A 27,419-nucleotide genomic window follows, 5' to 3' on the forward strand; every position below is an offset into this window, starting at 1 on the left:
GAAGCAAGCCGAAGCTGGACCAAAGCAAGCGAACCCAAGGGAGGCACATGTAAAAGACAGCAGCGGCAGCACTAGGACACTCCCTGGGAATGAGATGTCAGGGCTGGCTGCGATGACCTTAGAGTTCCCTGGTTTAATTGCCACATGCACAATAATAGCACAGCTTTAAAACAGAGGGAAGCACAGGGTGACATGTATGCTTCTCCTTAATGCCGGCTGCTGAGCACGCACTCCGGCACATAATTAACCTCCTTTGTGATGGCTCTTGCCACCTGGAGTCCGTGCCCATGACCATCAGAGGCAGCCCAGACTCCTGCCTCCTAGAACTCAGCCTCACTCAGCCCCCAGCCACACAGGCACAGGCCCTGCAGAGACAGCATGGGGCAGCCCTGGACCCTCAGGTTCCGACTCCACTCCTCCTCGAAGCCTTCCACATAAGTCCCTGTGCCGCTAGCAGCTCATCTTCCTAAGCGGGTGAATGGGCACAGTGATGCCAAGCCCTGACTGAAGTGAGCTGAGAAACCGTGAACTCAAGAGCCCTCCACAGCAGGTGCGGTGGCTCACACCTGCCGTGCCAGCCCAGCGCGGTGGAGGCAGGAGCTCAGGCTAGTGGTAGCCACATAGTGATCTGGGTCAGCATGGACTACCCCAAATGACGGGAAACCTCTCTACAGTGAGCTAGGCAGGTTGCTCTAGCGGCTTCCCTCAGCCAAGCTGCACAGGGAAGGGTGGAAGGGTGAGAGGAGACAGGAGCTGAGCTGCGAGGGAGGGAAGGGAAAGTTTCCGCCTAAAGGGACACAGGAAACATAACAAATTAATAACAGAGGAACAAATAGATAAACAAGCAAAAATTTTGGAGCTCTTAGTAAGTGCTAGGTCCTGCCCTGGAGGCTTTTGGGCCCATTATCCCATTAGGTCTCCCCAGCAGCTCTCAGGGAGATGATATTGTCATTATTATTATTACTATTATTATTATTATTAATTATTCATCATCATTCCTTTATCCCTATTCCTCACAGGACATCTGACTCTCAGGAAGGTTATTCACCTCTCTGATCTCGTGACATGAATTTGCCCATAACTTCAAAGGCCTTGTCCCTTATCACACATGTGTGCGAGCCCCCTCCCCCAACCCCTGCCACGCAATACCATGAACTCAAAGGCCACCACAGACCCCAACCAGGACTTCCTAGCCTTTAGGGTGGGGAACCAGGTGGGGTGTGAGCCAGCCTGGCGTGGAGACCCAGTGAATCCCAGCAGGGGAGCGGGAGGGTCCCGCCCGATGCTCATGGTGCCCGCCCACGCACCCCCACCCCCACCTCCGAGCTGACCAGGCGCTTCTTGGCACCACAAAGCCCGGACGGGCGGGAGAAGAACGCCGTTTTATGGGGGCGGCTGGGCCTGGGCTGCTTTGATTCTGACCGGCAAGCTCATAAACGCCAGGGCGGCGGGCACGCTCCCTCCTGCAGGATATAAGGCTCAGCGCGGGCCTCGGGGTCCAGCCTGGCCTTGTATCGCCTCAACACCATGTCCTGCTTTTCCTCCCGCCTCGGTGGCCCCTGCGGGGTCCGCGCCTTCAGCTGCGCCTCAGCCTGCGGGCCCAGGCCAGGACGCTGCTGCATCTCCGCAGCTCCCTACAGGGGCATCTCCTGCTACCGCGGACTCTCAGGGGGCTTCGGCAGCCGCAGCGTCTGCGGGGCCTTCCGCTCTGGCTCCTGTGGACGCAGCTTCGGGTACCGCTCAGGGGGCGTCTGCGGGCCCAGCCCCCCCTGCATCACCACTGTCTCTGTCAATGAGAGCCTGCTCACGCCCCTCAACCTGGAGATCGACCCCAACGCGCAGTGCGTGAAGCATGAGGAGAAGGAGCAGATCAAGTGCCTCAACAGCAAGTTCGCGGCCTTCATCGACAAGGTGGGTGTCCCGGGTCAGACCCTTCCCTGGAGCCTACGGACTCCTGGGAGCTGGAGTCCCCAAGTGGGTCCGTCAGAGCGAGAGCTTCTAGGCAACTAGCTAATGAGAAAAGCCATAGCCCTCTGGGACAGTCTCAGAACGGCGTGCTCTGTGAAATCACGTGACCCAGGTCTGGTGAGGCTGCTTTTCCAACACTGAATTCGTTGCTGCCAGCCTAAGAACGGAGAGTAAACGAAGACTGGTGCCTCCTGCATAGTCAGGCCTTCGTGCCCAGAAGAGAAAAGTGGCTGTGACAGAGTTGTCCACACAGAGTCAGATTAGACCCAGGCACAGATCGCCCCATTCCACAGACCCAAAGCCAGAGTTCCTGCGCGCCAGGTTACACCCTGGGATCATGGCCACAGCGTCAGGCAGAAAGGGACCAGAGCCCAAGAGTCTGCAGCCTTTGCCCTACACCCTAGTTCCCCTCTGGGGGTGCGGTGGCCTCCTCTCTCGTCTCAGCTGCACTCTTGGAGGCAGGTGCACACAGACCAGGCCTGCAGGGGAGAAGCAGCTCTGCTCCAAATCAGTCTCAGGAGTGGAAACCTGCAGGCCTAGGGCTAGTCTGGCTTGCTGCCACTCTTCAGCCGGCACAGAGGGCCTTGGTCACATCTGCATTCCAGTCTGTGCGACTGACAGTAAACAGTGACATCTGTGTGCCTGTGTTTTGTTTGGTTTTGGTTAGTTGGTTGCTTGTTTTTTTGTTTGTTTTTTTGTTGTTGTTGTTTTTTGTTTTTTGTTTTCAAAACAAGGTCTTTCTGTGTAGCCCTGGCTGTCCTGGAACTTGCTTTGTAGACCAGGCTGGCCCCAAACTCACAGAGATCCACCTGCCTCTGCCTCCCCGGTGCTGGGATCAAAGGCGTGCACCACCGTGCCTGGCGCCATATGCCTGTTCTTTAAAATCTCCCATCTCTGTCATCCACATGCACTGCGGAGACGTGTGAGTGCAGGCTCACCCGGGACTCCAGGGCTCTTAAGTTGCAGGAGCCCCAGATCACCCACCCTTGCCTCTCTGCCCTATACCCCCAGGACACCCCATCCACCTGTCCAGTCTCAGCTCTTCACCAAGGACATCGGCTAAGCCACCCTGCAGAAGCTCGGAGTGAAGGCTCCTCCCTTCACTGCCCTCTGCTCTTTCTTCCAGGAAGCTGTCCCTGACTGCCTCGCCCGAGGTCACTCAGTCACCCAGCACAGCTGCTTGTCTCACAGTTTTCCCCTCACCCCATCGAGGCCCACCTGGACATTCACTTAAACACCTGTTTTGCACACCTCCCCAATGAGTTCTCTCTGGCTCTGGCTCTTCTATGCCATAAAGAGAGCAAGACATGCCGCCTCCTCACACAGGCTTTCTCCCTCTCCCATGACAGGTGCGCTTCCTGGAGCAGCAGAACAAGCTGCTGGAGACCAAGTGGCACTTCTACCAGAACCGCAAGTGCTGCGAGAGCAACCTGGAGCCGCTGTTCCAGGGCTACATCGAGACCCTGAAGAGGGAGGCTGAGTGTGTGGAGGCCGACAGCGGGAGGCTGGCCGCGGAGCTCAACCACGCACAGGAGACCATGGAGGGCTACAAGAAGAGGTGAGGGCTCTGGTGGGGAGAAAGGCCTGCAGAGACAAATGAAACTAAGTCAAAGACAAATGGGTTGGTCTCTAAAGGGGCCATCCCTAAAGAGAGAAGACGGGGAGCACATGCTTCCTAACGCTGTGGCCCTTTAATACGGTCCCTCATGTTGCGGTGACCCCGCACCCCACCAACCATAAAATTATTTCACTGCTACTTCATAACTGTAATTTTGCTACTGTTGTGAACCCTACGTAAATACCCGACATGGTACCAAACGGGCCGCGACCCACAGGTTGGGAACCACTGCTCTGGTGGGAGTTCTTTTTCTGGACTGGGAGTTTAAAGACTGTGGAGGGGGCTTAGGTGGTTCAGTTGTTAAAGAACACTGGCTGCTCTTCCAGAGGACCAGGGTTCGAATCCGATCACCACAACAACAGGATTCTTACAACCATCTATAACTCTAATCTCAGGGGATCCGGCACCCTCTTCTGGCCCTGCTGGGCACCCAACGCAAATAGTGCACAGACATATATGCAGGCAAAACACCCATACACATAGAAGAAAGCTAAATAAAATCTAAATAAGTATTTTAAATAAAGATTGCCAAGATTCAAAAAAAAAAAAGAAAGAAAGAAAGATTGCCAAGACTCTAAGAGACTCATTTTTACTTATTTATTGTCTTAATTCACAAAAGAGTCATTGAGCATCTGCTAGCGTTCTAGACACTGGGTTAGGCCCCAGATGGAGACTTGGCGAAGGGTGGCCACAGAGCCAGGAGGCTTGATCCCAGAGGAGCACAGCCCAGACATGGAGAGTAAGCCTTTGAAAGGTGCACGGCCGCTCCCTGACCCAGCAGCCAGGTGTCCAGGCGTCCACAGAGCTGCCACGATCTGCTCTGAAGATCCAAGTCCAGGGAGCCTTTCGTCTGGGCCCTTCCCTTTTCCCTTTTTTTCCCTCCTCAAATCTGAGCCTCGTGTCCTCTGTCCCCAGGTATGAAGAGGAAGTGGCACTACGGGCCACTTCTGAGAATGAATTTGTGGCCCTGAAGAAGGTGAGTGACTCATAATAGCCATCATTCCCCGGACTCCGGAGGCCCCTGCTCCTCAGCCTCGCCCCTGCAGAGCCCCTGCCCCTCAGCCTCGCCCCTGCAGAGCCCACTGCCCCTCAGCCTCGCCCCTGCAGAGCCCCTGCCCCTCAGCCTCGCCCCTGCAGAGCCCACTGCCCCTCAGCCTCGCCCCTGCAGAGCCCCTGCCCCTCAGCCTCGCCCCTGCAGAGCCCCTGCCCCTCAGCCTCGCCCCTGCAGAGCCCACTGCCGGCCTCACTTGGAGCAGTTATTTCACCCCCATTCTCCTAGGCCCAGGGCCTGCCATAGAGTGTGTGCTTGACACCCAGGGGTGGAGGAGAGAAGGCCAGCTGCCAGGGCAGCCGTGACAGCCACAGTGGGCAAACATGACTCCGGAAGGACACCTCCCACCCACTTGGATGAGGGGGACTTCTCGGGCCACAACTGTGAGCAGCCGAGGCCAGATTCAAAGGGTCAGGCTGGGCTGGGCCCTCAGCTCTGGAGTAGCCTGGTTCTCCTATAAGATCCAGAACACAGCTACAGGGCCTGAACCCAAATGAGCCATTCCACGCCTCCATACTAGACCCCCGGTTTTGGCAATGACGCTAGCTGTGGATTTAGAGGAACCCTTGCAGAGGCAACAAGGCTGTGCCTGGATCCTCAGGTGCCCCCTCCCCTCACCCCTCAGCGGTGGTCACAGCATAGCACGACACCAGGCCCCGGGAGGGGCATCTAATGGCAGGCCTCCCCAGGAACTCCTCATCCCAATAACGAGCGGAGAAGAGCGGTCTGGCGGCCCTCCCCGTGACGCCTGTGGTTTGTCTTCCCCTTTAGGATGTAGACTGCTCCTACATCCTCAAGTCAGACCTGGAAGCCAATGCAGAAGCACTGACACAGGAGATCGACTTCCTGAGACAACTGTATGAAGAGGTGAGGGGTCACGGGGCAGCGGGCAGCCAGAAGGGGCCCCGGATACCCCCTTTGGTCTCTGGGATTCCCCAGTGGACGCCGGGTACAGAACAGTGGTGAGATCCGAGGCAGGTTTCTTATCCCAAAGAGAGGAATCACAGCTTGCAGTCCCATCTCACCCCCCCACCCCCATCCCCCCCACCCCCCCACCCCCACACAAGTGAGGTTCTCACAGTGACCGCAGGTAGGAAGCCATGATCTTAGACCCAAAGCACCGAGCCGAGGCTACAGATATCAGCTCAGTCTCTTCCTCTTGGGCCGGGCACATGGCGTGAAGAGCACTGAGAGAGAAGGCTGAACACTTGTGACATGGTGGGGGCTACCAGACTGAGACCACTGGGGAAGACGGGGTGGGGGGGGGACTGAGGGGAAGGTAAGCTGCCAAGGGAAGGGGTGGGAACTAAAAAGAGCTTTCCTTCCTCTGCCCGAATAGGAGACTCGCGTCCTCCACGCCCACATCTCAGACACCTCCGTCATCGTCAAGATGGACAACAGCCGGGACCTGAACATGGACTGCGTCATAGCTGAGATCAAGGCTCAGTATGATGACATTGCCAGCCGCAGCCGGGCAGAGGCCGAGTCCTGGTACCGCACCAAGGTGGGTGCTCCCGACATTTGCCCCTTAGACATGGCAATAAAGGATGTGAGGTGTCTGTTAGAGAGACTTCCCTTTGGCGGGTACAGTGGCACAAGCTATAATCCCAGCACTCTGGGAGGTGGATCTCTGTGAGTTCGAGGCCAGCCTGGTCTACAGAGTGAATCCAGGACAGCCAAGGCTATACAGAAAAACCCTGTCTCAGAAACCAAAAAAGAAAAAAAGAAGAAGAGAAAAAGAGAAAAGGAAGGAAGAAAAAAATAAAAAATAAATAAAAGAAAAAAGAAAAAAAGGAAGGAAGGAAGGAAGCAGGCTCCTTTTGTCTAAGTAATCTGATTCTTCAAGACAAGAAAGGAGCCAACAGTAAGGTGAGGTTGCAGCCTAGTTGCACAGACAGAGAACCAAGCACAGGCAGAGCACCAAACACATGCTTATTGGTGCTATGTCCAGCGGATGGAAGTCCCATCCTGACAGTCATGGTATCTCCCACTCCTCTCAGTGCGAGGAGATGAAGGCCACGGTGATCCGGCACGGGGAGACCCTGCGCCGCACCAGGGAGGAGATGAACGAGCTGAACCGCACGATCCAGAGGCTGACGGCCGAGAACGAAAACGCCAAGTGCCAGGTGTGTGGGTCAGCTGTGCTGGGACCAGAGAGGCTGGATGCCTCCTCAGGGCCACACGGCCAGCAAACTAGATGTATCTAGGTACTACATGGAGTTAGAGCCAGGGACCATTGGCTACCTCATTCTCTTCTGTGTCCCCAGAACACCAAGCTGGAGGCCGCTGTGACCCAGTCTGAGCAGCAGGGAGAGGCCGCCCTAGCTGATGCCCGCTGCAAGCTGGCTGAGCTGGAGGCTGCCCTGCAGAAAGCCAAGCAGGACATGGCCTGCCTGCTCAAGGAGTACCAGGAGGTGATGAACTCCAAGCTGGGGCTGGACATCGAGATCGCCACCTACAGGCGCCTGCTGGAGGGCGAGGAGAGCAGGTGAGCTGAGAACCAAGGAGGATTCCACTGAGGGACCACACTGTCTTGAACATGCAAGCTGGCCAGGGCCTGTCAGTCCTGGGATGGAACAGGGAGACCCTGGTCCTCACAGTGAACTGTCTTGGTCATGAGTGTGACGCATAGCTCTGACACACTCTACACCAGGCCAAGTTTCAGTAACAGTGGTTACCTATCACATAAATGCTGTGTCAAGTGCCTGTTTATAACCCTCCATCCTAACAAGTAAGTGCCAGTGTTCCTATCAAAAGACAGAGGTCAATTGCCTCAATGTTCAGAGCCTTTCCCATGGCCACAAAGTCACTGAGCTGGGGGCTGGGACCCAATACTTGGTCCTGGGCTTCTAAAGCCCATTTGTAGCTTCCCTTGAGGCTAGGCTCACATGCAATAAGGATGATGTGCCCTGTGTACAGGTAGCTCTGCCTCATCCTTGCTGTGAGCACTGCTGCCATTCCACAGACTCAGGCACTCTGACTGCAGGCAGTGTGTCAAATCACAATTCCACTCACTGTGCTCTAAGCCAGGAGGGCTGGTCTCCATGGGATGGGGACTCATCAAAGAAAGTAAGTGAACATTCCATGAGGATTTGGGGGAGCCCTTCCTGCCTCTCAGGAGATAAATTTTACCTAACACAGGCTGACCTTGTCTATCCCCAGGCAACTGTCTCAAGGAATCCAGCTCTCTGCTTGGAACTAATAGCACTTTCTTTTCTTCCTAGGCTGTGTGAAGGTGTAGGCTCTGTGAATGTCTGTAAGTATCTGCTGGAAACACCCCCTAGAAAAATGGCTTTGGGGGTTAGCAAAGCTGATCATGGGCCTATCCATACCAAGACTCCCCAACTTTCTCAGTCTTTCCTCTAAGGCTCTTCTCTAAGGACTATAGGAGGTGGAGAGGGTTTAATCTGGCCACTAGGAACTGCAGTACAGGGAAAGGGGTCCAGGAATTCTCACATCTCTCCAGATGTGCTTTGAGGTTGAAAGAACAGAACCACTGATCCTTGAGGAGGAGGCAGGCCCTGCATGTGAAGCCCTCAGGGACCTGAGGTGGGTGGGTGAAGCCCCAGATTGGCCCTCATTCCTCCCTGTTCCTCTTCCCACAGGTGTCAGCAGCTCCCGTGGAGGAGTCACATGCGGGGGTCTCACATATGGCACAACCCCAGGGCGCCAGATTGCCTCTGGCCCCTCTGTCACCGGGGGCAGCATCTCAGTGATGGCCCCTGACTCCTGCTCTCCTTGCCAGCCACGCGCCTCCAGCTTCAGCTGTGGGAGCAGCCGCTCAGTGCGCTTTGCTTAGTGCCAGGACCTCCAACTGAGCCACCTGTCTGCCCCAGAGTGATGTGGTGTGTGAATGGAAAATGTGTGCTTGCTTGCAGAATCTTCCAGATGTTCCTGTAGGAGGAAAGAGCTCCGGGCTGCTCTCCTCCACTCTCTCCTTTTAGGGAGCTGTTTCTCACTTCTCCTCTGGCTTCACCTTAGGTCATTCCCAACCCTTCCCTTCACCCCAACCTGTCTTCAAATACTTCAAATAACTGATTTGTTTCGTTCACCAAGCTTTCTGGGATACTACCGGTCACTCAGGGTGGCTGGACAATAAAGCTTGGCCTTCTTGGGTCAAGACATGACCCTAACCACCCAGCCATGTCCCCCCAAACCAAGAACCAGAGGGAACCCTCCCCAAGCAGCTCCCACTTCTGGCCCCAGGGACAGGGCCTAGGGGCAGCAAGCACCTGCTCTCATTAGCTGGGTTTGCTAACCTTCCTGGCTGCCTGCCTTCCTTGGGGCTACCTGCTCTAGCCAAACTGCTTGAGTTACTTCCCAGATAATAGTCTGCTCTCTGGGGAGTCCACCTACCTACAGCCCCTGGCTAGGGGCCTTTGAACAGGTCTTGCTGTTCAGGACGCCTTTGCACATTTCAGACTCCATACTTGCTCCAGGCCTCCCCCTGCCTATGCAGAAGGGCACTGTCTACTGGAGAGCTAGTGGGATGGGGACTATGGTCACTTTCTGTCTGTGGGTGCCTTGCCTTCTGGGTTGACCCCATCTGTGTTTCAATAAATGCTATTGTGATGCAAGGAGGTGTGATGTTTTGTGCCAGCGTCCAACCAATCTTAGCAAGCCCCACACTGGTAACCAGCATTTTGGAAAAGCCAGTACCATATGTCACAGGGTAACCTTCTCCCCTCACCCCTGTGACTCCTCCTTTTCCTGTCTATTCCCACAGCCTGATCCACTTGTCCTCCTCTGTCCCTGCCAGCCTGGACACAGCTCCACCTCCCCTGTAGCATCCTCCCCAGAGAACAAGCCATCCTGTTGTCCTAGTTAGGGTTACTACTGCTGTGAGGAAACGCCATGACCAAAGCCACTTGGGGAGGAAGGGGTTAATTTTTCTTGTGCTTCCTTCATCACTGAGGGAAGTCAGGACTGGAACTCTAACAGGGCAGGGCCAGGAGGCAGGAGCTGATGCAGAGGCCATGGAGGGCGCTGTGTACTGGCTTGCTCCTCATGGCTTGCTCAGCCTGCTTTCTTACAGCACCCAGGACCTCCAGCCCAGGGATGATTCCACACAGCAGGGGCTGCGCCCTCCCCCATCAATCACTAACTAAGAAAATGCACTGCAGGCTTGCCCACAGCCCAGCCTTGTGGAGACATTTCCCAGCTTGAGGCTCCCTCCTCTTTGACCACTCTAGCTTGTGTCAATTTGATATGAAACTACCCAGCACAACTGACCCCTGTCCGCTTGACACTCAAAACAAATCACTCCTAAAGCCACAAGCCACAGCCTTTCCTTTCTTGTTCATCCTCCAAATCACACATTAATATAAACATTACAATATAAACTTTAAAATCCACAGTTCTACAAAATCAAATAGTTCTAAAATTCTCTTTTAAAAGTCCGAAGTCTTCTTTAAAATTGAAAGTCTAGCCGGGCATGCCTTTAATCCCAGCACTAGGGAAGCAGAGGCAGGCAGATCACTGTGAGTTCGAGGCCAGCCTGGTCTACAAAGCAAGTTCAGGACAGCCATGGTTACACAGAGAAACCCTGTCTCAGAAAACCACCAAAATAATAAAGAAAAAAAAAAAAGAAAAAGAAGAACCAGCACACCATCACAATCAATTCAATGTGAAGCCAAACTTCAACCGTGTAAACAACTCAGTGCCCAGGGTCCCAGATCCTCTCATGAGCTCCGAGCTCCCAGGAAGGGTCTGGGTCACTTCACTGACTTTCCTCAGCACACACAGCTTGAGTTCTGGGCTCCAGCTGGCTCCTCACCACCTCTGCTGCTGTTCCTGGGGGTCATCTCAGGGGACTGGAGGTCTGTTGCTGCAGCTGGAGCGGCCCCTCCTGGACTCTCTGCAGAGACCCCAGCTGCAGGGACCCCAGCCCTGCCACACAATGGCAAGCCTCAGGTGTTCTCCCTGATGCCTTAATGCCTTCAAAACCAGTACTACCTGGGTAACCCTTACACTGCCACGCTAGGCTCCCAGAATGAGATTCAACCTAAATAGGACAGAAATTCATACCAGGATAGTGAGGTGTTGCTGTGGCAACCTGGCCGACTGTGTTTGTGGGGGTGAGGGGGTGTCGAGGGGAAGGGGTGAGATTGTGGAAGGTCTTTGGAACTTTAGGCTAGAAAGGTCAGTGAGCGTTGAGAACAGTGTGCTGCCCTGTAGGAGCTTGGAAGATAAGAGTGTTGAGGGGTCAGGAGATGGAGCCCTGGCTACATGACCAGTTCCCTCACCAGTTCTGAGTCACCCTGCCCTGGGACTTGGGCACTTTTGGTTTCTGTGGGACAAACTGGCCCCAGGGCCCTTGTGCATCCAACCCCCCGCCCCTCCCCCCGTCGTACCCCCCCTCCCTGCATCGACCTTAGCTGTGGTAACCTGAAGACATCCCAGCTTGCCAGGGACCAGATCCCGCCAGCCAACCGGGGCTCCCTCAGCTGCTAGTGCTTCCTGCTCGGCTCCACAGGAGGTGAGCTCTGATGCTCCCCCACCCCCTCCACCCCCTCCCCCTGCCCCGCCCCCACTTAGCCTCGCTGCCCAGGTTTCCTGTTTCAGTGCTGTGACGCAGGGAGGGGGAGGGTTGGCTCTGGGAACCTACCTAAGCAGCACAGCAGTACACAAGGCACAGCCCAAACCCAAACCCACAGAATCACAAAGGCACTGAAGGACGGACTGTACCCCACAGGGGAAAGACCTGGGACTCCTGACTCCCTTGACGAGGGCCTCCGCCCTAGGGACTGCTAAGAGGACACCACTGGTCCACGTCCTCCATGCCCAAGTCTAACACTCCCTTCCCGTGGGGTCAAATGCGTAGAGTCCTCAAAAGGCTCCCCATCTTCTGCCCCCTGTGCCCACACTCTGCCAGCCAAGCCAAGAGGATTTTTATTAAAACCAGCTTATGCGGCTTCCACCCCTACCCTGTGGGCCCCGTACCCGCAGACTTCCAGCCAGCTCCTCAGAACCCCTCACACGCACTGTTTCCTGGCATAAAATCCTCAACACAGATCCGTGAACCACTACATCAGAGACAGGACATTTGGAGGCCCCACGGCAGAGGCCCCCCTCCTCCCTTCCTAGGCTTCCAGACAGCCGTTCCTTCATCTTAGAGTCCAGACACTGACCCTCCACCTGCAACCTGGGCTCTAGAACCCCTCTTAGAGAAGACCATCACCCCAGAGAATCTCAGATGCAGACATCCCACTTAAAACTATCAGAACACAGCCCTAGGCCCCAGGAAGAACTGAGGCTGGGCGTCTTGGGGTTCACTGGACCACCGAAATCCAGGGCCGGGGAGAGCTAAATGCATGTGACTTCACTTCAGGAAGACCACGGGCTGGCAACAGAGGGTTTTGGGATGCAAGCAGGCCCTCTCAAGAGATGAAAAGGGGCTTCAGTAGTCACCTGAAGCCACGACCCCCTGATCTTGGTGGCCATATTAAGTGACCTCAGGAGAGGCACTGGACAGGGGCCAAGATGAAACCCTGGATAAGGGTTCAGGACCTTAGACCCACCCCATGTCAGTCTGAAGGCCAGTCCTCAGCACGCCACACCCTCTCCTCCCTGTACACACCACCCCTGGCTAGCCAATGAAGCTCACTCAGAGAGGCCTTTTATTAAAGCCAACAGCAGTTTCAGACCATCTTCCAGAGAGGGACAGGAGACAGGGGCAGGGACAGGAGACAGGGACAGGAGACAGGGACAGGAGACAGGAGGGGGTCTTCCTGTATGCAGGCAAAGGGGTCTCTCCAATCCTCAGTTGTGGGGGGCCCTGCGAGCAGTAGATGTGGTCCTGATGGAATAGGCCTTGAGGGCTCCTGGTCCCCCACTGAAGCTCAGAGCATTGCTGCCCATGGTCCCCCCAAAGATGAGCCTGCTGCCACTGCCCGCGGTGGAATTCAGGACAGCTGGAAAAGGAGAGGACCCATTAGTGCACACCGCCCTACCCGGGGAACTCCCCCTTCCCCTGCCACAGCTGCCCCTCTCCTCGCCCTGCCTCCCCTCCCCCAACAGCCCAAAAGAAATTTCTGACAGTGCCAGGGACCCCTCCACAGGGGCTCAAAGTCTTCCCTCACACGTCTTACCCGCCGCCCCCCAACTCCCACCTCTGCCTTCCTGCTCGGGGCTACTGAGCTCCGTGGGTATGAGCTCCAAGGAACATGCCAGAACTGTGTATGGAGGGGGGGAGGGAGGAGCTCCCAGCCCCACAAGCCAGGCCCTTAAGTCAATCTATCATGCTAGAGACCCAGCTAAATCTACATCTCGGGGAGGTACGGGGGAGGGGGTGTAGCCCGGAACTTACAGACATTCACAGGCCCCATTCCATCTCCAGACAACCTAGGAACAGAGGACAGGCCTGTAAGAAAGGCTCTTACCTGGCTGCTGAGATCCTTCTGGCAGGCCGCAGCCGCTAGGCCGCAGCAGAGCCTCCATCCTCCCTTCCTGTTCCCAGCTTCTCTTTAGCCTTGTTTCAAATACGACTGTGGAGCAGGGGTGGGAAGGCCCACTTAGACCCTCTCCCAGCCGGCTACATGACCTGGGCCCAAAGTTCCAGAGCCTTCCGTGGCCTGCCTCTCTACATGTAGCCTACCCCCAGAACCACACTGACAGGTCTGTTTGTAAAGATTGCTGCACGCAATTTCCCTACAAGCCCTGAACACCTTAGGCTTGGGAAAGGTTGCCATGTTTGTTGTTTGTGAGCAGGCCTGCCCTTCCTCACCAGAAGCTCTCAACACCGACTTCTGGGTCTTCAGCCCCTAGCACAAGGCCTGGCACTAGCAATTACTTAATAGGTGCTGAAATAATTAATCAGCTGTTGACTGATTGACTTTCCAGCCAGGACTGGGAGGAGGGGGGCAGGCGGGGTGGCTTTCAGTTGCCCGTGGGCCTGAAACAGGTCTTGCAGTGGAAATTAAAAATCTGTCTGAGACAGCTGGGTGTGTTTGTTTGGTGACTCAGAGTCCCATTGTCACCATGCTCTTGGCCTTGGGGTTAGGTTTGCTTGGTTGGGGAAGAGACACCTTGTTTTGATGGGGGGGGGGGGTCAGTGAGGATCCGCTGGCCTCGGAGCCTCAAACTGAGGAAGGGAGAAGAGACAGGCGTTTCCCAGACAGTTCCAGGATGCTGGATCAGCGGGTAGGAACTGCTGGAAGTCGGGGCTGCCATCAAGGGCAGGACGCCATGAAGCAGTAATGCCATGTCAGAATTTCCAGTGCACTGTCTAAAGGACTCACAGGGAACAGACCTAATGTCCAAGTGACAGTGGCTGGTTTGATTTTTCCTTTCTAAGTAGGTGTTAATTGTGTCACTGTCCTTGCAACATTGTATCTCAAAGAATACAAACTCAACACAATTATGAAAGTTTCGTAGCCACCGTCCCTGGTGGGCCCAGGAAGAGCTGAGGGGGTCAAGGGATTTAAAACGAAGAATTGGAGCCCCAGATGGGTTGGAAGGTCCAGGAAGGTGTCTCAGCTGCAGCTTCCCTGGGTGACAGTCAGACTCTGATCTTTAGTTCCTCTTCCCACAAAGAAGCCAGCAAGGTAAATAAAAGTACTTACAAATAAGGAAATAAATGATACGACGTGGGGTACACACACCCTCTCCTACCTGTGACCTACATCCGCAACCATGTTTCTCCCTTCCTCCCACCACCAAGGAGTTTTGCCTCCACACACCCCTACCGTCCTGTCCACGCCACTCACTGTCACCAGTCTCCAATAAACTTACCATTTAAAAAGTGCAAGCTCGGGGCCAGAGAGATGGCTGTGCAGGCAAGGGAGCTAGGCACCAAGCCTGACAACTTATGAGTTCAGTCACATGGTGGAGGGAGAGAGCCTGTTCCTGAAAATTGTCCCCTGACCTACACACACACACACACACACACACACACACACACACACACACACACAATGCATGTTCCTGGACTTTTTGCAGGTGCTCTATCTCCGTGGTGAGTGCGCTTCCTCCCTGAGGACAGAAACATGGCTGAGACTGTCTGACTTTATGCTGGGTTCTAACAAGGGAAAACTAACAAGTCTACTCCTGTGCCTTTACCCATGTGGCTGCTTCTCTCCTCTCCAAATTCTAACTTCCAGGGGCGGGGTGGGGGAGTGGAGGGCAGGGGTGGGCAGCCTTGTGTGTCAGCAGAAGGAATGAGGCCACTACAGCACTAAGAACAAGACCAGCCCAACATGGAGGTGTTCTGTCCCGCCGGAAGCCAGCCCAGCCTCTGCCAACCTCCGCTACCGCTGCAGGTGACTGTGCAAACAGCTCTGGGGAAAGAGGAATTCCTCCCAGCACCCCAGTGCCATGTGGCTAGCCAGTCAGCCATGAGAAGCAATGGAGCCCTGTGGACGATCACGGTCAGCAATCGGCAGGCCTCGCCTGCAAGCTACCCTGTCCCTTGGTTAAATGACTCTCGGCCCCGAGGCAGCTGATGCTCCTCACTTGCCTCCCTGAGCACGTGCTGAGAATCAAGGCTCTGCTAGAGGCTCGGGAGATGGCTCGGTTAGTAAGAGCACTTTCTGAACAGGCATGAAGACCTCAATTTGAACCCCCAAAAGCCACATAAAACCCGGGTGTGGCCTCGCACATGTCTGTAACCCCAGTGCTATGAGGAAGCTCGTGGGAGACGGGATGATCACTGGGGCTTGCCCTCTCTCAGAGCAAGGCAGGCACGGAGCAGGTCACTGTCATCATCCTCTGCCCTCCGAGCATAGCATGTGGGAACCTGTGCACACACACACACACATACACACACACACACACACACACACACACACACGAGTGCATGCACCAGACACATGCACCAGACACAGACTCACACATACGAATACCAAGAAATAAACAATCTTTTTAAAGCCCTGCTAATGACCCCACTGAGGAAGGGACTTAACAGTTGGCCTTTCCTTCCAGAACAGTGGTTCTTAACCCATGGACCAATACCTTTTGGGGCTCGAATGACCCTTTCCCAGGGGTCACATATCAGATATCCTGCATATCAGATATTTGTATTACAATTCGTAACAGTAGCAAAATTACATTTATAAGGTAGCAACAAACGTAACTTTAGGTTGGGGGTCAGTCACCACAGCATGAGGAACTGTATTAAAAGGTCACAGACTTAGGGAGGTTGAGAACCACTGTTCTAGAACGGCCGTTTTCTACCAGGCTAAGAAGCAAGCATGAGCTTTGTGCACCCACTCTTCCCACCCCATGCCCTGCAAAGGAGGGGCACCCAAGAGATGCCTGTAGGTGTGTGCATCGATAGCAAGGCCAGAGCTCACTGACCCCCTGCAGGACCCCCACCCGCCCACCCCCTCATCCCCCCCTACCCCCCCACCTACCCCCGCCCACCCCCGCCCACCCCCGCCTAGCCTGCATCTCTCACCTGCACTCCTCGCCCTCCAGCAGCTTCCTGTAGGTGGCTATCTCGATGTCCAGCGCCAGCTTGACATTCATGAGCTCCTGGTACTCCCGCAGCTGCCTGGCCATGTCCTGCTTGGCCTGCTGCAGGGCGCCCTCCAGCTCGGCCAGCTTGGCACTGGCGTCCTTGAGGGCCAGCTCCCCACGCTGCTCAGCCTCAGCAATGCTGGCCTCCAACTTGGCACGCTGTGGGCAGCAGCAGTGAAGCTGTGAGCTGAAGGGACCGCTGACCACTACCTTCCTACCAACCCATCCTACTGCAAACACCTGTCCATCTCACTTAAGATGGCTTCACTCGCCCTCCTTGCCTGCTTCCCCCAAACACCAGGCAATCCTGAAGGCTGCACGCGAGGATGCCACGGATGCGGTGTTCCAATGCTTAGGGTCTGATGCTGGCTCTGCCGCTTTCTGTAGCCTGGGGTCCGTTAACCCCTTCAAGCCAAAGTGTTCTTTCTAGAAAAGTAATAGTCACATCCTCTATTTCATAGGGACACTGTGAGGATGAGGTGAGATAAGACACGTAAAGTCAGGCTAGAGAGGCGGCTCGGTGGCTCTTGTAGAAGACCCAGGTTCAAGTCCCAGCGCTCACATGAAAGTTCATCGCTGTCCAAAAGGCCAGGGTGCATATGATACACAGACATACATGTGAGCAAACCACTCATATGAGGAAAATAAAGCAAATAAAACTAAGCCAATTTTTTTTTTTTTTTTTGGTTTTTCGAGACAGGGTCTCTCTGTGTTAGCCTGGGCTGTCCTAGAGTCACTTTGTAGACCAGGCTGGCCTCGAACTCACAGCGATCCTCCTGCCTCTGCCTCCTGAGTGCTGGGATTAAAGGCATGCGCCACCACCGCCCGGCAACTAAGCCAATTTTTAATTAAAAACTTAAGTCTTTTTTTTTTTTTAAGGCACACAAAGTCTTAACACGGTGCCTAGCACACAGCAGGTTCTCTCAATCAGTGTTTCTGTGACTTACAAACCCTAGCACCCACCCTTCCCCAAGCCTCAAGGCCATGGCATCCAGATGCCACCTTTAAAACAGGAACCAAGGCTGGAGAGATGGCTCCGGGGTTAAGAGCACTGACTGCTTTTCCAAAGGTCATGAGTTCAATTCCCAGCAACCACATGATGGCTCACAACCATCTATAAGGAGATAGGTTGCTTTCTTCTGGCCTGCAGGCAGAATGCTATATACATAATAAATAAATAAATATTTAAAAAAATAAAAAATAAAAAAAACAGGAACCAGCCGTTTGAGAGGGAGTGAGCAGGGGGTGTGGGTGTTGGAGGGAGGAATGGTACTGAAGTAATCACGTTTTGATTAAAAGATTTGTTTTAAAAAAATAAGATAAAATAGGAAGCATGTGTGAATGGTCCAACAAGAAGGCTTGGGTCAGAGCCCATCTTGTGTGGCTTGGGCGCGGTGCTACAGTTCCCATGGGCTGGTTGCTGCCATGAGCACAGGTGTCCCCTGCTTTGAGTGCTTCCTCCCAAGTGCATGTGCCAGAACGGCCCCCAAGTGTTGAGGACTCAGTTCTCGGCTGACCGTGTATATCGGGAAATGAAGTGACTGGGGATGTGTCCGTGGAGGGAAAATGGGGCACCCTGGTCCATCTTCCCTTCGCATTTCTGCTGAGATGAGGAACGTCGGTCGCACTAGCCTCCGCCCACGCACATGGCTACCCACTCAGGGTGAGTGAGCTCCCTGATGGGGATGAACCCATGAAACACGTCGGCACCTGGGCCAGGGCTTAGGGGACCCTTCCTTCATCAACACCCTTCTGATGTGACAGGCGTGCAATTCCCGCCAGGTGACAGCAGTTAATAACTTAATAATAACCTTGAGCCTTCGGGGAGCGGAAGGCTCGTCAGAGAACTTCAGACTGCTGCTCGCTGTGGTGCGGGGTGTTTGAAGAAGCCAACCCCACATTTAGGGGTTTGGCTCTAAATCCCAGGGGGAGAGACAGAGCTGGAGTGTCGCAATCCAGCTGCACCAAAAGCACAGAGCACGTGCAAGACTCAGAGAGCAAAAGGGGACAGGTCGGAGGTGGGGGTGGGGGTGGTGTTGCTGTCCAGAGTGAAGACGGGAGATGTATGGATTTCTGATAGATTTGCTCTGAGCCCCAGAGCTAAGAGTGACAGGCAGAGCGCCCGGTGTCATGGCAGTTCCTCTTTGGCAGGTGGCCTGAGTTCCCTTCCACAGACTCCATGCCGAGCCATGACTCTTACTTTCAGCTCCAAGCCAGACTCTGCCTAAAAGCATTCCATTCCGCCTGTAGGTTTCCCTAGGTGAGCTGCACCCGCCTGGGCCCAGGCCTCCTAGACTCACCCTGACCTTGACCCGACTAGCTGCCTCCCGCTCCCGACAAAGCAGGGGTGGGGCAGCGGGAGTGCCGGTCCTCACCTGGTTCTTCACGGTCTCAATGTCAGCCTGCAGCTTCTGGATGGTGCGGTTCATCTCCGCGATCTCGTTCCGGGTGTTGCGGAGGTCTTCCCCGTGTTTCCCAGCCTGGGCCTGGAGCGTCTCAAACTGAAAGGCCGTGAGCACAGTCAGGCCAGCGTGGACCATCACTGCCAGGCGCTGGGCCTTCTCCCATCCTCAGCCACTCCTGGGAAAGGCTGTCGCCTCCCAGACACCACCACCACCCAACCCCCACATCCGCACCCCCAAAACGTCAAACCGCAGGGCAGTCTCTGTCCTCTCCTAGCCAGGACCTGAGGGGGTGAGTCCAAGCCTGTGTTTCCACCGTGTAGGCTACAGGGGACCATGCCCTACACACCCTACACACCCTACGCACCCTACACACCTGCCTTCAGTGACACTGGTTCAGCCCACAAACCTCCCGTTTCTTCAGCCGATCTCTCTCAGCTGTTCTGACTCTCCAGTAATAACTCAGTCTCCGGGTCTGGACCGTTGAACTTGAGGATCTAGTCCCTACTCGCCACGTCGAGCTGGAAAACTCACTTAGCCTCTCTGTGCCTGTTTGCTCGTGTCTAGAATGGCAGTCCATAGTGGCCCACGCCTAAAACGGCTGTTCTGTGGATTACACGTGTGGAATTGACAGAACATTGAACACGCTGCCTCGCCCTGTGCAAGTGCGCCCTGCCTCGTCAGCTCGTCCATCAGCGTATGTCTCGTTCCTCCTCTTCCTCCTCCTCCTCCTCCTCCTCCTCCTTCTGTGTCCCATCAGCCTAAGGCAGCCTCGCCACCCCCTTTATCCTACGCTCCAGAGCACGCCATGGCCTTAACCGCTGATGTCTGCCGTGTCCAGGAGGCTGGAGACAAAATGAGGAGAAAAGGAACAGCCACCCAGAGCCTCGCAGGAGGGGGAAAAGAGGCCCCAGACAGCCACGCACCTTGGTCTGGTACCAGGCCTCAGCCTCAGCGTGGCTGCGGCGGGCCATCTCCTCATACTGGGCCTTGACGTCGGCGATGATGCCGTCCATGTCCAGGGAGCGGCTGTTGTCTATGGAGAGCACCACAGAGGTGTCTGAGATCTGGGCCTGCAGCTCTGCCAACTCCTGCAGGGAACAGACAGGAGGACAGGATCGATTCCAGACCACACCGGAACCCACCCAAGGAAAAGAAGGAGAAGAGGCAGGAGAGGGCCGCGCGGCCGCGCAGGGAGGGGCACGGGCCCAGCACATGCGGAATGGTTCTGCTCACGCTGGCTGCTAGCATCTCAGACACCAGAGCCTGGTAGGACTAAAAGTGATGGAGAGACCGTGTGGGCTCCTCAGGGTACAAGTCTAGTGTGACGGGAGCCGCCGGTGGCGGGGGCGGGGGCGGTGTGGGGGTGGGGAGGTGGGGGGGTGGGGGTGGGGGGGGTGGGGGGGGTGATGAAACAAATCTTATTCTGCCATGTGGTGGCCTACTCCACAGCCAGGGAAACGTGTCTGCAGCATGCTGTGACCTGAAGGGACACAGGGCTGGCTTCGTCAGTGTGAGTATTTCATCCATCATGGGGCCTCACACCTCCGGAGCCAGCACTGAGGAGGCTGAGGCCAGAGGACTCTAAGTTTGAGGCCAGCCTGGGCTATTTAATGAGTTCAAGGCCAGTCTGGGTGAAATAATCAGATTCTATCCCAAACTGTGTGTGCACATGTGCCTGCGTGTGTGTGTGTGTGTGTGTGTGTGTGTGTGTGTGTGTGTGTGTGTGTGTTGTAAATACGGTAAATACAGACATGAGAATGGTAGATAAGCAATTTGTTTTCAGGTTTTGTTGTTGCTTTTTTTTTTTTAATTTGGTTTTGATGTTTTTTGTTTGTTTTGGGGGGGTTTTTTTTGGGGGGGTTGTTTTTTGTTTTTTTGGTTTGGTTTGGTTTTTTTGGTTTTTCGAGAAAGGTTTCTCTGTGTAGCCTTGATTGTCCTGGACTCGCTTTTGTAGACCAAGCTGGCCTCGAACTCACAGTGATCTGCCTGCCTCTGCCTCCCAAGTGCTGGGGTTAAAGGCGTGCGCCACCACCATCCAGCCTCATTTTTAGTTTTATGGCTTACATTCTGGCAATGAGTATTTTCACAAAAGAGACTATATGTTCATAGAAATGTAGCTTTATATTTATATACATGTAGTTATATGCACACAACACAGAACAAACATGGGAAGACCTGCCCTGAGCATGATTGCCTAAATAGGCTCAAGACTACCACCCCCACCCCCACAGTAACAGACATGTAGATACCAGCTCTGAGGACCTAATGGAGGCTGTGTGACCCTGCAAAGACTACAGTGGGTACCTCGCCCCCATCCAACCCCTGCCAGGCAATGCCACCGTACCTCCTTCGTAGGGCTAGAAGGCAACATGGCCCCCCTGCTGGGTGATGCCACCCTACCTCCTTCCTAGGGCTAGAAAGCACCATAGCCCCCACCCCGGGACTCACTGTCTCATGCAGGCTCTTGAGAAAGCTGATCTCATCATTCAGGCTGTCCGCCTTGGCCTCCAACTCCACCTTGTTCGTGTAGGCAGCATCCACGTCCTGAGGTGAGAAGGACAGACTGACACCGTGTCCTCAAGACTGGGACCGTCAGTAGAGATGAAAGCAAGCTGGTCAGCGCTTCCCAACAAAAGGCCCCCACCTCCCCAGAAACCTCCACCCCGGCCCTCAGGTTCCACGCTAGGTGAGAGGCCTAGCCATGCATCCCCAGGACCAACACCTGAAGCCCAGAGAACCTGAGCCCGAAGCAAACACGTGACCAGCTCCCAAAGGCTTCGTGACAAAGTCCTGACTCAGCCGCAGCTGGCCGTGTGACCCAGAGCAAGTCACCTCCACACTGGAATCCTCCACGTCTCAGACCCTGTGAGCACAGCATCTGTCGCTCAGCTCCCCCCTGACCCCCCCCCACAAAGATGACCAACTGCAGCTGGCCTGCTTTACTGGTCACTGGGTGACTCCAAGGCAGGTGAGCACAGGTGAGCAGTCCGTGTGGGAGCTGGGCATCTCTGTTAGTGCTTGTACATCACTGTGACCAAAATGCCCGACAGAAACAGCGCAGGCAAGCGTGGGTGGGGAGTGGGGGGAGTTAGGGCCCAGGCTTCAGACATTTCACTCTGCTGCAGCAGAGAAAGAACATCGCAGCTCACAAGCTCATGTCAATGGCTGACTAGACACAAGGGAGTGAATTCTGCTCTTGCTCTCTCTCTCTCTCTCTCTCTCTCTCTCTCTCTCTCTCTCTCTCTCTCTCTCTCTCTCGCACGCACGCACGCACGCACACACACACACACACACATACTCTCTCTCTCCCTCTCTCCCTCCCTCTCCTCTCCCCCTCCCCTTCTCTTTGCCCAGGGTCCTGGCCCCTCCATCGAATGCTGCTGTCCACATTCAAGGCAGATGATCCTCCCTCAGCCCTCTCTGGAGACACCCAGGGCTGTGCCTCACCAATCTTACAAGTGATTAATAGTAATAATAATTAGAAAGCAAGGTTTTACTATGTAGCCTAGGCTGGCCTGGAATGTACTATGTAGTCCAGGCTGGCCTCAAGCTCACAACAATCCTATGCCTCTGCCAGCCAAGTGCTAGAAGTAAAGGAGTGTGCTACCACAGCCAGGCTGGCAATAGAAAGCAGCTTCTCACTCTCCTACCCACACCTCTGGGCTGACCTCATGAGTCTTAAAGGACCCACTCTGTGGCCAGGCTGCGGACCTGTGGCAGGGCACGGAATACAGAGCTGCTTGGTGAGAGAACAGGTAACACAAATCTCTCCAAGATGCTCCTGCTACTTTCCAAAGGTCACTTGCCATCTCCAGGGACACAGAGAGAGCTCATCCTGCCTCAGGACAGTTTATTGTTCATTCTGCAAATATCTGAGGCTACCCAGGAGCCATGGGGTCTGGAGCAAAGTGCTCTGATCACTAGAGGACACTTCCTGATGTGAGCTAAAGCCTCTCCCCTTTCAACAATCCAATCCTAAAGGTCTAGACAACTCTACTCACTCACCAGAGACATACATGTGCACAGGCACACACACATACAACATACACTACACACACACACACACACACAACACATACTACATACACACTACACACAGTACACATACATACAACATACACTACACAGGTATAGTACATACTACACACACACACACACACACACAACATACACTATGCACACATAGGCACCCACACATAACACACAGACCAGACACATACACATATAACACGCACAGGCACATACACTATATACACACATACAATACTCACAGGTACACACATACAACACACATACTACATACACACACACACACACACAGAGGCTCACACATGCACACATGAACACAGGGCATGCGAACACAGGCTGCTGCCACTCTGGTGTGTGGCCTTGAGGCTTCCCCAAGCTCACCATCCCCTTCTGTTTGGCCCAAGGCCTTGACCACAGCCCTAGCCCGGGGGTGAGGCCCTGGGTCCATCCTGTGTGTGGACGGCCTCAGCCTCAGCGCCGCCTCGGGCCCTCACCTTCTTCAGTAACACAAACTCGTTCTCTGCAGCCGTGCGCCGGTTGATCTCCTCCTCGTACCTGCCGCGGGAGAGGGGTGTGGTGACTGACAGCACAGCTTAGCCTCCCAACACTCTTACCCAGCTCTTGCGTCCGTGACACACCTGAGAAAGCAGGGGCCGAGGCTACAGAGCACAAATTCCCTCACTCCTATACAGATGGTCCTAAGGTTTTCAGTCTCAGCATGAAGCGGTTTAGGAAATGCATGTGAGCTAAGAGCCCAAGGCTGGGTGGGTCTACTGGTAGGAACACAAGCACAGCCATGCTTAGGGACTGTTTTAGGGCGCCTACTTTGGCGTGCACATCCTGTGGGATGCTCAACGGGCCCCCTGCCAACAGCCCCACAATACGGAAAACACAAGAGGCCGGGTCACCTGTCCAGGTCACTGTGCTGCAAAGGGACAAATCCCTGGCTTAATTCCTGGTGGCTGACACCGCTGCCTGGACCTCTAAGGTGGCCCCACCCCTGAGGTGCCAAGAGGAAACTCAAAGGGGGAAAGCTTGTGGAATCAGGACAGAGCATATGAAGTCCTGAAGCGCCAGGCCCCAGCTTCCTTCCCCCTCAGGCCCCTCTTCCTCTAAAAGAGCTGGCACCCGGTTTTGGGGGGACCTCTGCAAGCAGGGCAGAGAAAAAGTGCATTAGCCTGATCTGGTTTGTATGTGGGGAATCAAAACAAAACAAACAAACAAACAAACAAACAAACAAAGGTAGGAAGGCGGGGATGAAGAAAGGAGACCTCAGCAGCACGTGGGAACTGCCGAGAGTGGCAGGAGGTGGCTTCAAACACACAGCCAAGGCTCTCTGAGGTCCCTCCCCCTCAGTGCTGGGCTGCTGGGCTCCAGATGCGCAGGCCTGAGCTCTCAGAGCACCTGGCCCCTTCCCTGTGCCTGCTGCCAGCAAGCACCCTCCGCCTAGAGCTCAGCCTGGCTAGGCAGGAGTCAGTTGCTTCTCCGAGGAGCTCCCATGAGGGGCATGGGTACGGGCTGAATGCTGCCTACCCAGAACCCTCTTGTCCTGCACCTGTCTGGTTCCACCTGCTGGGAGATTATCTGTTGACCAAGGGAAGCAGCTGGTGGGAGACACTCCCCAGAGGTCCTGTTTGCTCTCCTCCAGCCAGAGCTGTTGTGCCTGGTCGCGCTTAGTCACGCAACCACAGAGAGAGCATATTAGCTGCCCCCAGTTCCCGGTGGCAGGGGGGACAGGGTGGGGCCTGGCTCAAGCCAGTGTTCCGTGAGGAGAAAAGAGCTGCGGGGACATCCAAAGGCTTCCTGCCTCGGGTGGCTCTTTCCTGGCTCTGCCCTGAGCCCGGCCCTTATCTGTTTCTTTCCTTCTCACATCAGCTCTTTGGCCCCTCCTGGAAATTAGGGACCCAGATTCAAGACCAAGTTTTCTGTGGCCTACTAAGTGACTTCAGCCAAGTCCCATAGACTGCTTCCAGTCAGTCCTTAATCCGCCCGGGGAAGGGCTGTTCTAGAACAATCAGTGAGGGCTACAAGTTATGAAGCATTCTTTGGTTTGGTTTGGTTTGGTCTGGTTTGGTTTTGATTTTTTGAGACAGGGTTTCTCTGTGTAGCCTTGGTTGGTCTGGACTCACTTTATAGACCAGGCTGGCCTCGAACTCACAGCAATCTGCCTGCCTCTGCCTCCCGAGTGCTGGGATTAAAGGCATGAGCCACCACACCTGGCCCTCTGAAGCATTCTTAATCATGGGACAACTTCTACCCACGGCGTCTGGAGGCTTAGTCAGGCACCCGAAAGGAACCAGGGATGTTGGGGTGTCCTAACTAAGCCAGGGGCAAGAAAAGACCAAAGTGACCCAGCAACCACCCCTGGAGCAAAGAGGAGAGGAGAGGAGAGGCAGGGACTGCATCAGCAAAGGGCAGTTCTAGTGCTCAGCAGCTGTGCACTCTGACCCCTGAACCAGGGACACCTGCGGAGCGCCTGTGAGTGAGGGGTGCACTGTCCCAGGGTTGGGGGTCTTCCAAGCGGCACTGGGGACATTACTTGTTCTTGAAATCTTCCACCACCTCCTGCATGTTTCGCAGCTCCACCTCCAAGCGGCCCCTGTCCAGCTGCAGCGCCTCAAGCTGCTGCCGCAGCCCAGCAATCTGGGCCTCAAAGATGCGGGGAAGCTGGCTGCCCTTGGCTGACTTCTGCTCCTGCAGCAGGGCCCACTTGGTCTCCAGCATCTTGTTCTGCTGCTCCAGGAAGCGCACCTGGAAAGATGTGGAAGAGAGGGCACCTGAGGGGCACGTCTGGGGCCACCCAGCAGAGCCCACGTGACCACCAGGTGGTCTCCAGGGCACACCCCTCTCCTCTAGGACCCTCTCTCAAGTGTGAGCCCTGGCGTGGGTGGGCTTGGTCTGGTGTCGGGTCAGGGTCTCTAGCCAATTTTGCTTCAGTGGTATCCTCCATCTCTGTCCTTTAAGTAACCCCTTTCTTCTCTGACGCTGGAGGTGGGAGGATATTGGGGGTGGGGGGGGAGCGTTGACTGGACTGCTCCCTCCTTCCAAGCTGGAACTTCTCTTTCTTCCTAAGTATCTTCTCCCCTTGCTTTGTCCTCAGTCTGAAGGTGGGAGGCAGGAGAAGCTGCCTCAAAGGCAGCAGCCTGGGGAACAGCTCAGCTCCAAGGCAGGAGCCAGGTCTAGGGCTCCAGGACAGCGTGGGATGGCTCTAGGGCTCCAGGACAGCGTGGGATGGCTCTAGGGCTCCAGGACAGCCTGGGATGGCTCTAGGGCTCCAGGACAGCGTGGGATGGCTCTAGGGCTCCAGGACAGCCTGGGATGGCTCTAGGGCTCCAGGACAGCGTGGGAGGCTTCTGGTGGGGATTTCTGGGGATGAACAGTACAGGCAGGAGGATCAGAAGGGAGAAACTGAGGCTGGGGAATGAGCCCTAGCCAGAATATCAGGCAGGACTACAGGCCTCTGCTCCCCTGGGACCCTGTCTCGGGGGGGCCAATGTCTGCCTATATGGTCCCTAGCAGGCCATGGAGGGCAGGAGTGGGCACCCAGGGAGCATACATTCCAAAGAGCTCCTACCCAGGGCCTCTCAACCATGTCCCTGGGGCCCTCTGGGCCCTCTGCAAAGGCAGGGGTAACTTTATGGACAAAGGAAGGTAGAGGAAGAGACAGATGGGTGAAGAGAAGCCCTTACCCACCCACCCACCCCGGCCTTTACTCTCAGCACCTGTCGTTCCCCCCCCCATGACTCCCCATAATCTCCTCTCGGGGACAGGGGCCCCGACAGCAAAGAACTAGCTTCCGCCCTCGGCCTCCCGAGCTCCTAGCCTCACCCCTGCAACAAAGTGGCTCCAAAGCCCCAGAGATCTCAGACAGTCAACCAAGGAAGCTGAACAGAACTCAGGGGACGATCCGTGAGTCCTTGAGAAAAGGGCAGGGCCACTCACTGGAGGAGAGGCGCTTGGAGAGTGAAGGGAGGAGTAAGCACCGATACTACAAAGAGCCCACCCAAGTCACCGGAGGAAAGAGCCCTATGCTGGCCTCCTAGGGCAGGGCGTGGCCAGTAAAAACCACTAGGGCACGTCTGGGGCTGGGTCACGGTGGCCTCACCTTGTCGATGAAGGAGGCAAATTTGTTGTTGAGGGTCTTGATCTGCTCCCGCTCCTCCTGGCGAACTTGCTGGATGGTGGGGTCGATGTCTACCCTCAGCGGCGCCAGCAAGCTCGGATTGATGGTGATCTCACGGATGCCTGCACCCACCGAGCCCCCCGCATAAGCAGGGCGCACGGCCACACGAGGCCTCGAGGTGCCCAGGCCGTAGAGACTGCTGCTGCTGAAGCCGCCGGGGCGTCCCGAGGTCAGGAGCACCTGAGCCTTGCGGCCGGGGAGGGCGGTGGAGCGAGAGCTGAAGTGGACGGACATAGCGGCTGGACACACGCACGGCTAGCTGGACGGGGGTGAGCGAGGAGCAGTTGCAGCCGAACTCCCTGGCCTCGGGCAGTCTGAGGCCTTTTATCCCTCCGTGTGGGGAGGCAGGCTGAGCACACACAGGTGGGGACAGGGCGGGGCTGGCCACTGGCCACCTTTCTCCTGTCCGCCTGCCTTCTGCCCTTGCACCGCCCCTAGCCGCCGCCCAGGCTCTCTGTCCATTCAGGAAGTGTCTAGAGGACGCTGGAGATGCCATCCTGAGACACCCACACCTCAGGCAGGTTGCCCCAGAGGCCCACAGCCCAGAAATCTCTGGACCTCAAAGAACCTGCCTTATGGTTGGCAGGAGAAGGCTTCCTGGAGCAGACCTGGGGGGTGGTTGCCTAGATTCCTGAGGCCAGCAGGGAAGCCAAGTGCTACAAGAGGAAGCAGAAGACAAACTTCAGCTCCATGGCAGAGAAAGTTGAA

General features: G+C 55.4%; 2 protein-coding genes across 2 annotated transcripts; one reads left to right on the forward strand and one right to left on the reverse strand.

Annotated features, from left to right (window-relative positions):
- Window positions 1–1,486: 1,486 nt before the first annotated feature.
- On the forward strand, window positions 1,487–9,214 carry LOC311579264 (keratin, type II cuticular 87). Its single transcript, XM_084749635.1, has 9 exons — window positions 1,487–1,911; window positions 3,318–3,526; window positions 4,502–4,562; window positions 5,409–5,504; window positions 5,977–6,141; window positions 6,638–6,763; window positions 6,905–7,125; window positions 7,862–7,893; window positions 8,243–9,214. Exons 1-9 carry the CDS (start codon window positions 1,528–1,530, stop codon window positions 8,434–8,436), a joined length of 1,488 nt encoding a protein of 495 aa, XP_084605761.1. The 5' UTR covers window positions 1,487–1,527; the 3' UTR covers window positions 8,437–9,214.
- A 3,019-nt stretch (window positions 9,215–12,233) lies between these two features.
- On the reverse strand, window positions 12,234–27,075 carry KRT7 (keratin 7). The gene is made up of 9 exons (XM_084749692.1): window positions 26,634–27,075; window positions 25,068–25,279; window positions 23,023–23,083; window positions 20,948–21,043; window positions 19,423–19,587; window positions 18,470–18,595; window positions 16,033–16,253; window positions 12,946–12,980; window positions 12,234–12,550 (listed from the first exon to the last, which is right to left on the reverse strand). Exons 1-9 carry the CDS (start codon window positions 26,943–26,945, stop codon window positions 12,399–12,401), a joined length of 1,380 nt encoding a protein of 459 aa, XP_084605818.1. The 5' UTR covers window positions 26,946–27,075; the 3' UTR covers window positions 12,234–12,398.
- Window positions 27,076–27,419: the final 344 nt, after the last annotated feature.

Source organism: Acomys minous, assembly GCF_964271855.1.
Source record: "Acomys minous genome assembly, chromosome: 12".
NCBI classification, from domain to species: Eukaryota; Metazoa; Chordata; class Mammalia; order Rodentia; family Muridae; genus Acomys; species Acomys minous.